At 40.4% G+C, this 10,356-nt stretch overlaps 1 protein-coding gene across 1 annotated transcript in view; it reads right to left on the reverse strand.

Annotated features, from left to right (window-relative positions):
• The window catches only part of DNAH14 (dynein, axonemal, heavy chain 14), a 641,625-nt gene that overhangs the window by 400,076 nt on the left and 231,193 nt on the right, over window positions 1–10,356 (reverse strand). Inside the window, 3 exon segments of the mRNA XM_006871162.1 lie at window positions 2,218–2,470; window positions 3,806–4,014; window positions 5,857–5,947. Coding sequence (XP_006871224.1) covers window positions 2,218–2,470; window positions 3,806–4,014; window positions 5,857–5,947 — 553 coding nt within the window.

The raw sequence follows: 10,356 nt of genomic DNA on the forward strand, positions 1-10,356 counted from the left end.
GTAGCAAATGTTGTTGGGTCTCGTCTAAGTGGTGGAGTATTATGTTGTAGCTTAGCTATATGGCCATGATTGCTATTTCTTCTTATGGGACGTAGGGAGGATAAGTTCTCACCTCCAGGAGGGATGTGTAGTCAATAAGTACTCTACGTGCGTGGGTGCGCTGTACCGGCTGATTTTTATTGGGATTTCACGCCAGGGTGGGAAGACTTGGGGCAGGAGGAAGTTATATCGCCTCTGGCCCTTCTGGGAGATGCATTTGTACAAGCGGGCCTGTCCTGGTCCCGCTCTCTAAACTCTGCAGTCACAGGAGTTACCCACAGTCTCTGCAGGAAAGAGTCCCAAAATACTCACTTTTCTTTATCCTTATTAGTGTGGTTTCTCAAAAATGTGAACCCAGGAGAGACTATGATAGTCCAAAAGCCATGGGACTGGTATATGAATGCCCCCTTTGTGAGATCCCACTGCTAGCTAGGAGTGGGGGCAGGGAGCTCAGCTGCAGTGACAGTTGGGGGATGATGGGTGATGTTAAGAAGCTGCTGCAGCCTTTCTTACACTCTCCAGAGTTCCTCACACTCCGTGCATGGGTGAGCTGCACCCGGCCGATTTTTATTGGGGTCTCAAGCCAGGGTGGGGAGACTTGGGGTGGGAGGAAGTTGTATCGCCTCTGGCCCTTCTGGGAGATACCACTTTCTATACGGGCCAGCCCTGGCCCTGCCTTCCAAACTCTGCTGTCTAGGGAGCACCCCATGGTCCCCGCAGGAAAGAGTCCCAAAATACACGCTTTTCTTTATCCTTGTTAGCGTGGTTTCTCAAAAATGTGAGCCCAGGAGAGATTATGATAATCTCAAAGCTGTGGGACTGGTCTATGAATGTTTCCTTTGCGAGATCCCACTCGTTTTTTCCGCCGGAGCAAGTCCCTACCTTTTCTGGCTGTCCTGCCATACCGGAAGTCCCGTGTCAAGTCATTTTTGACGACTCATAGCAACCCTATATAAGGTTTCCAAGGAGTTGCCAGTGAGCTTGAACCACTGGCCTTGAAATTCAAACAGACCTTGCAGTCCAGTGTATTAACCCACAACGCCACACCAGGACTCCAATAGCCCACTCAGAGCCAAGAGGAGAAAGAGGAAACTTACATTTCCCCCATCTTATCTTCCATTCATGGAACTCTTTTCCACACAGGAGGTCAGACTCTCCCACTTTCCCCAACTGGTATCTCACCATCTTTATGTCATCCCAGATATTTCTCAAAATTGAAATTTGGAGACTGAATTGAAAGTCTGATCTACCTTCTTGTTGTTAAGTGCCATTAAATTGATTCTGACTCTGAGTGACCCTATATAGGGTTTCCAATCCAGTGCTTATCCTATATGCCACACCTGAACTCCATTTATCTTCCTATCAAGTTCTGATTTGCCTCTTTGTCAAGAACCAAATAGAATCAACATATGAATATAGGAATTTTGACTCTGGAGTCCATGTTAAAATGTTTTCTGAATGTATCACAATTGATTCCTATAAATGCTTTACTACTATACGTGCTTGTACTTTTGCATAATTCCAGCTTAAACCCTGGATTTTGGACAGTTTCTTCTACTATTTCTATCTTTAAGAATTCTTTTAAAAATGGCAAATATTTGCTTAATAGACAACTTCTAAAGATTCTCAAGACTCATTTTTATGTGTTAACCATTGACCCTTATGTACAGTATGAATTTACTTTTATTGATATCCTTTTCTGTAAATGGTTTTTAGTTTGTTTCATATGCATGTCTGCTATTGGTCCAAGAATTCTGAAAGTTCTTTGGACGTAAGAAAGTGGCCTTCCTTTATTTCTTTTTCTTTCATAAGATCTAATTATTGTTGTTAAGTGCTGTCAAGTCAATTCTGACCCATAGGTGACCCTGTATAGGGTTTCCAAAGAGACAAGGTGATAAACGATTAGCATTGACTAGCTAGGATATAATTAATATGATTGGCATGGACTAACTAAGTTGGCTGGTTGTGCAGCATAGAGTCAGTTCTGACTCATAGTGACCCTGTATAGGGTTTCTGAGGCTGTAAATCTTTATAGGCGCAGAAAGCCCTATCTTTCACCCAAAGAGCAGCTGGTGGATTCAAACTGTTGACCTCATGGTTAGCAGTTCAACACATAACCCACCAAACCACCAGGGCTCCTCTGATTAGCTAAGATATAATATATTTAACATGACTCACTTTGTCCAAAGCCTCCATTTTGGCTCATAAATTCAAAGAAAGCATCGAGAATTCTGCAGAGAGTTATGATGATTGTTATATCCTGTACAGGAAATGGCTGAAATTTCTGATGCTTCTTTAGAAATTGTAGTCCATCTGTGACACTTTTATAAATCATGAATTCAAGACAGTCCACTCCTTCTTGACTCATAATTTTAGAAGTTTTCAAAAGCCATGATTTAACATAAGGCTCCCATCCCAGATCAACAGGATCCTAATAAAAATCACAAGATATTTTATGTAAGTAAATAAAAATACAATGCCTTCCTTTCTTTTTTACTTATTAAATGTTTGTAGTATTTACAAATATAGCTTAGACATATAATCTTTTAAGGTGGAGAATGATTAAAAGCAGCTTAAAGAATTGCCTTTCACTGGAATGACTGATGATTTTTAACTGGGGTTTTACAAGACAAGAAATTGTGCATATGAAGTGTATTAATTAAGTTCATGTATGAGGTAGGTGAACTACTTAGCCAAAGGGTCAGTCCTATAGGTCGGTTTATTTATCATAGCCAGTTAAATAGACTAGAGCCCTACAGCAGAGGGCTAATCATGGCTAATCATTAATTTCATGGCTGTTGCTGTTAAGTGCCATCCAGTTGGCTCAGACTCACAGTGATCCTGTGTACTGTATAGAGTTTCTAAGGCTTTAAATCTTTGTGGGAGCAGAAAGCCTCATTTATCTCCTGGAGAGTGGCTGGTGGGCTTGAACCACTGACTTTGTGGTTCACAATCCAGTCCTAATCTAGGAAGCCAGTGTACTCCCCAGTTTTATGTAAATTGTTGTTGTTAAGTGCTGTCTAGGAGCTCTGGTAGCGTAGTGGTTACGAATCGGGCTGCTATCCTCAAGGTTGGCAGTTCGAAACTACTAGCTGTTTCATGGGAGAAAGATGAGGCTTTCTGTTCCCATAAAGATTTGCAGCCTTGGAAACCCTGTACAGGGTCGCTATGAGTCGGAACCAAGTCCACGGTACTTTAGAACAGCAAGTTGGTTCCAACTCATAGCAACCATGTATAGGATTTCCAAGCAATAGTTGACAGGTTTGAACTGCTGACCTTGTGGTTCAAACCCACCAGTCACTTCTAGGAGTAATGAAAAAACAAACAAACAAAAAAAAACAACAACACACCAGCAGCCTAACCACTGGAAAGTACTACTCATTCACAATTGTGGAAAATACTGAGCACTCCAGTTACTAAGAGTAGTGTTAAAAACAGTAGTAGTGTTGTTGTTAAGAGCCATCGAGTCAATTCTGACTCATAGTGACCCTGCATAGGATTTCTGAGGAACGGCTTGGTGGGTTTGAACTACTTACCTTATGGTTCACAGTCCAGTGCTGATCCTATAGCACCATACCAGGAGTCCTAAAAACAGTACCTTACACTCAAAGTAATTTCATGGTTACGAACCTTTGGTGATACACATTCTGAACTATTGGTTTCACCTTCCAGGACCCAGAAGTAAATGTAAAACAAACATTAAAAATGCTGTAGATAATGCCTAAATAAAATATTCTAAACAGCACACTTCATTTTGAACACTTACCATGTAGACCATTGCACATCGGCTAACGGTGGCTGGACTGGCCTGACAGAGGCTGTCCACTTCAAAAATTATTCTTATTTTATCGGTTAAAGCTATTCTCTCACTGTTTGCTAGGCACAATGTTCTTGTGTCATCTAGCATGGAGTTTAGATTTTCTACCCACAGGGTATCCACTGGACCATCTAAAATAATCCACTGCCAATCAAAGTCTAGATAGAAGAATATTTTTAATATAGTTAAGAATAATTTCATTACAATCATGCACACATTTTTTTAGAAAACATTTAGATGAAAATGCTCCAAAATTAAATATGAATATTCATACCACATATTTAATGACTCTTTGAGCAATGTTTGTTAGATACTCAGGAGCATGATGGCTCCATATGGTAAGCACTGGAATGCCAACCACAACATCTGTGATTCGAGCCCCCCAGCTACTCAATGGGAGAAAGATGAGGCTTTCTGCTCCTGGGAAGATTTAAAGTCTTGAAAACCCTATACAGGGTGACTGTATATGACAGCAATGACAACAATCAGATATTCCAGTTGCTGAATAGTAGAATTAAGATGAAAATTTAAAATCTAGGTAGAAAAAGACCCACGGTATTCTCTTTTCGTTAATAATAAAGTTCGTGAGTTTGCTCTTTCCACACAGGATTATTTTTTGGAGATGCTGCTCCCAGGAAATAGCAAAGAGAAATAGATACCCCTTTGAAGAAAGACTCAAACAGACAGCATCTAGACTCTCACACCATGAGCCCATTTGTTCCTCTTTCCACATTCTACACCCACAATACTGCTCTGTGATTTTAGAAAATCTATGGGGCAAAGATAGGGGAGAAGTGAAAAGGTCACTACCTAGAGACTAGTTAACCAACTGAAAGGTACTGAAGTATCCCTGAAGAACAGGAGACAAGAGCTAATTTCTATCTAACTAACTACCACTGCTAAGATGGGACTCTGGCTGACTGAAATACCTGCAGAGTTCAATTGTATTAAGATCGCATGGAGTATATTTATTATGCCCAGTTACTGCTATCTCCCAATTAAATGTTCCTTCCTCCCTCCTCCTCCCACCCCAATCACACACAAGAATTTAGGAATTCTAAGAAGCAGTGGCAGAAATTTCTTTCAATGCCTGGAATACAAATATACTACTGTTGATATAGGGGAGCGCTTTATGACATAGTGGCTCCATATGATAAACACTGGACTGTGGTTCCATGGTTCAGGCCCACCAGTTGCTTCAAGGGAGAAAAATGAGGCTTTCAGCTCCTGAAAACATTTAAAAGCTTTTGAAACCCTATACGGGGTCACTATGAGTTGGAACTGACTCGACACTTAACTACAACGACATTGTTGACATAAGGTTCAATCAATGATAAGAGGTGAAAGCAGCTGTTAGAGCAGGGACCATGCCATATACATGCTCTGTCTCCCTAGCACATAGCAAATATGCATATCCGATTGATTTCAGGTGAATCTGCTTGGGTTGGTTTGATGATTTGGACTAATACTGCATAGAATGTTTGGCGTTCTACTTCAGAGTCAATCCTATTTTATTGCCACTGCTGCTTCTCAAATCGTTGCTTATTTCTATATTTAATGTTCAACTAGTTCTTAAGAGATATGAATGGTCATTTATAAACGGAAAGGGCTATGTAAACCTTAGTATTCACATAGCATAATTATACTGATGTTGCTGTTGTTAAGTGCCATCGAGTTGGTTCTGACCCACAGTGACCTTGTATAGGGTTTCTGAGGAGCAACTGATGAGCTTGAACCACTAATCTTGTGGTTCAAATTGACTTTGCAGTCCAATGCAATAACCAACAGCACTGCATCAGAACCCCAATTATATGCATATACAATATAATATGCTTGGCAATATTATAGGAATTTTAAGTAAACACATGAAGGAAAAAAAACAGTATAAAAACAGCATGTCACTAATTTAAAATCTACTTTAAAGATAGGAGCAAAGTTCGTATTTGTTCAAAGTTTGTCTTCTACATTATTTAATATTTATTAAATTTAATAATACTTACTCTGATTTTTTGTAATTTTAACATTTTTACCCATATCCTTCTCTACAATACTGTCAACAACTGCTGCATCAGAGGAATCAAGTTTGAAAACCTAAAATAGGTAAATCAATAATTTCAAAACTTTTTTATGATGATAGTTTACAACACAACTTCCCTATATATAAATATGCTTTCATGAATGGCAAAAATAAAAAAGGCAGAAAGTTCTGTTGCTGAAAAGACGAAAACATAATTAACAATAGCATAATGCAGCTGACTTGTGATCCCAGGTCATTTCCTTTTAGAAAATGATTTTATTTTAGTTTATTTTCTTCCTTACAAAGGCAGTATGTGCTTTTTGTATAATATTCTCATAATGCAGCAAAACACAAAGAAAAAAGGAAAGTATTTTGTATTTCCACCACTTGTTTTGTTGTTGTTGTTGAGTGCTAGCTAGTCTGTTTGACTCACAGCGACCCTGTGTAGGATTTCCAAAGAGTTGCTAGTGAGTTTTAACTGCCGACCTTGCGGTGCAGTGCATTATCCTGCAGCGCCACACTTTTTAGGTGCTATTAAATCAGATCTGACTTATAACAACCCCAAACACAACAGAATGAAATACTTGGTTCTACACCATCCTCAAAATTGTTATGTTTGAACACATTGTTGCAGCCACTGTGCTAATCCCTTTCCTTGAGGGTCTTCCTTTTTACTGACCCTCTACTTTACCAAGCATGATGTCCTTTTCCAGGGACTGTTCTTTCCTGATAACATTATCCCAAATACGAGATGAAGTCTCCCAATCCTTGCTTCTAAGGAGCATTCTGACTTCACTTCTCCTAATTCCTAGAGACAGCCACTACTGACGTCTTGGTGCACATTTCCCCTAGACTTTCGTTCAAAATAGTTGCTCAAATTTTAGGCTACATAAGAATCACTTAAAAGAACTTTAGTAGCGCAGTGGTTACAAGTGGGGCTGTTAACCTCAAGGTTAACAGTTTGAAACTATCAACCACTCCGTGGGAGAAAAATGAGGTTTTCTGCTTCTGTAAAGATTTATAGTCACAGAAGCCCTATACAGGGTCACTATGAATTGGAACCAACTCCACGGCACATAACCACCACCACCAAGAATTACTTATGGAGTTTGTTAAAATGAGAGACTCTAACACCTAACCCTAGGAGATTCTGATTAAGTAGGTAGGGTATAGAACTCAGAAATTCTCATTTTTAATATGCACTCCATATTGATTCTAATAGACTGTATCTTAACATTGATCTGATCTATGCATATATTGTTGTTGTTGTTAAATGCTACTGAGTTGATTCCAACTTACAGTGACTCTGTATAGCATGTCCAAGTTGTGGCTGGTTGGTTTATAGGCTAAACAGTCCAAAGCTTATCCTATAGCATCATACTAGGACTCCATCTAGGCACATAGCTAACTGTTAATTATCTGGGGGACTTAATTATTCATCTAACAGTTGACTAGCATTGCGTATTGGAGAGAAGACCCAACACTAAAACTGTACTGAAGGTACAAGGTGGTCTCTGAAAGGACAGATCAAACAAGAATGCTCAGGTGTCGGATAGGTCTAGCAATATAATTAAGAGTATTTAGTCGCTGCTAACTACCATGCCCCATTAGGGAGGTAAGCAAATCTCAGGCTATTTCCAATTTTTATTTTTGATACAAAACTCTGAAGTTATCATTGTGGGATATAAATGTTGAATGCTTCTACTGAATTTTTCCAAAAGTTCATGGCAATAACACTCCCACCAACAAGTTGTAAAAATGTTTTTACTGCACATCCTTGATTGGGATGATTTATCCTTCAATATTTGATAGAAATTTACTCTGAAATAACTTTTGTTTTTAACTACAAATGTAATGTTTTAAAATAACTATATGTTGAAGTTGTTGTTTGGTGCTGTCGAGTCAGTTCTGACTCAAAATGACCCTACTCATAACAGAACAAAACACTGCCCAGTCCTGTGCCAGCCTCACAATTGTTATGTTTGAGCCCATTGCTACGGCCACTGTATCACTCTATCTTGTTGAGGGGGGTCATCTATTTTTTGCTGACCTTTCACTTTTTCAAGCATGATGTCCTTATCCAGGGACTGGTCCTTCCTGATAATAAGTCCAAACTATGAGAGATGAAGTCTAGCCATTCTTGCTTCCAAGGAGCATTTTGGCTGTACTTCCTCCAACACAGACCTGTTTGTGTTTCTGAAAGTACCTGGTACTTTTTTTAAAATAAGTTTTTATTATGAGGTTTACATGGAAGAATATCAGTTTCACATTCATCCTATTGTATTTCATTTCATTGCAATGATTACAATCCCTCCATGCATCATCAAATAACCAAAGGGTACACCCCACAGGCCCGTCCCCTGGCTGTCAGCACACAGCTCCTCTCCTTCCCTGAGTTCAGTGTCCCCAGCCGCTCCATCTGTCCACATCACTGTCTCTGTCTCCATCCCTGGTATCTCTGCCTCTCTGGGTAAGGTCCTGCTCTCTGCTCTTCTCACTTGATGGTCCCAGGGACCTCTGCTCCCAGGCTGCAAAATCAATCTCTTCCCTCCTTTTGTCAAAAAACATCTACCTTGTTATTTCCTACTCTCAAAGTCAGTCCTGATGGCAATCAATCACTATTGTACCACAAGAGTCTTATCCCCATTTCCTTTCGCCAGCCTGGGCCCAACAGATTGGACATAATTCAGTAGAGATTCTACCTTTTCCCGCCCCATGTGGAACTAGACCTTGCAGTTCAAACGGCCTTGCAGTCTGGCACATTAACCCACAGTGCCACATTAGGACTCTTGCCTTTACAGACGCCCCCATTTTGGGTAGCCAATGTCTAAGTTGCCCATTCCTGTCAACCCTGTGTACTGAGGAGGTGGGAGTGATCCTCACTGTAAAGATATGTTCCCTTTTTTGAGCTATTACATCCATAAGTATAGGTAAAGTTCATCAAATTGTAGTAGGTTACTCTTCTTTTTTCCCCCTCTTCTTTCTTCCTCTAGTCGAGTTCTGATCATCCAGTCATCGAAGCCAGGTCAAATGGGTACTATCTGCAAGTATGGGTGTTCTTATTCATCTCCCCTCACTTCATATCAGCTGGATGCTTCACTTTCTGCTCTAGTGGCCATGTCACTGCCTCTGGGCCCAGGAGCTCCCGGGTCTTGCTGTACTACTGGCCATCCAGGTCTCCACCGGGGTTCACAGGGGTCTATTGAATGTGGTCAGATTAGCTTGCAACTTCACTGTTGTTTTTTCCCTCTCTTCCCCTTATCAGTGATCAATGTGTTCACCATCCAGACCACATGCCTGCTCATGTATTTCCCTTGAGTCTCAGTCTTGGAAAGGAGGGGTCCCAACCACTTGCCTTGATGGCTTCTGGGTGAACAGCTTACTTGTTCTTGTAGTAATCAATCAGACTGCCATTATTGCTTTGGATTCTTCCTGCTGGTCTTTCTTTTACGACGTATCTTCTCTTCTGTTCTTCTAGTTGTTCCAGACTGGTCTACTCATCCTTTCCAGTGGAAATCTCTTACCTCAGTCAGTTCTGGATGGGGTTCTGGATTCCATCTATGGTCTTGTGCTATGTAAAAGCTCCACAGGAAGCCTTTTTCATTGGGCAACTTCTAGCCCCCTTTAAGGTATTCCAATCATTTATTTATAGGCTGAAGACGGACTTACAAGCTTTCTGTAGTGATGTTTCTGGCTATTCCTTTCTCCCTCCCTCTAGTGCCTATGTTACAATGGTAGGCAAGGGAAACCAACATTCAAAAGACAGCCATGCAACTTAACATTATTCCCACTTTTACCCCTTCAAACCATGCCTCAATCCCTGTATCCCAGAGCCCAGTTGTTCCAAGGTTGTGCATACCTTATCATTTACCTCTGTCCCACTTAGCCCATGCGAACCTGCCTAACTGTTCTCCCATCAGCTTTGTTCTTCCATTCCCCTCCCCCTTCTTATGTATTTTCCCTTACCCCCAGCACCCAAAATAACTTGTGTCTATTTGCTACCCTGTGCTCTATCTTCCCCTCACTCCCCATACATCCTGGTGATCAGCAAATATATATATAATTTCCCTCACTTTTAGAGTGGGTTATTTTTCTTAATCTTTTACAATAATGGTCCTATGCAAAATGTCTCCTTTTGTGACTGACTAATTTCATTCAGTATAATGTCCTCAAGGTGCATTCATGCTATGTGGTGGCTTGCAGCTTCCTTGTTGTTCTTCAAGTTAGCATAGTATTCCATTGTGTGTATGTACCAAAGTTTGTTTATCCATTCTTCAATTGATGGGCACTTAGGTTGTTTCCATACTTTTGCTATTGTAATTAGTGCTGCTATGAATATTGGTGTGCATATAGCTATATATCTACTCATGTTATGACTTGTATTTCTTGTAAATGGGTAAATACCAAGTAGAGGGATTGCTGGATCATAAGGTATTTCTATTTCCAACCTTTTGAGGAAGCACCATATTGCTTTCCAGAGTGG

This window comes from Chrysochloris asiatica, unplaced genomic scaffold, assembly GCF_000296735.1.
Source record: "Chrysochloris asiatica unplaced genomic scaffold, ChrAsi1.0 scaffold00161, whole genome shotgun sequence".
NCBI classification, from domain to species: Eukaryota; Metazoa; Chordata; class Mammalia; order Afrosoricida; family Chrysochloridae; genus Chrysochloris; species Chrysochloris asiatica.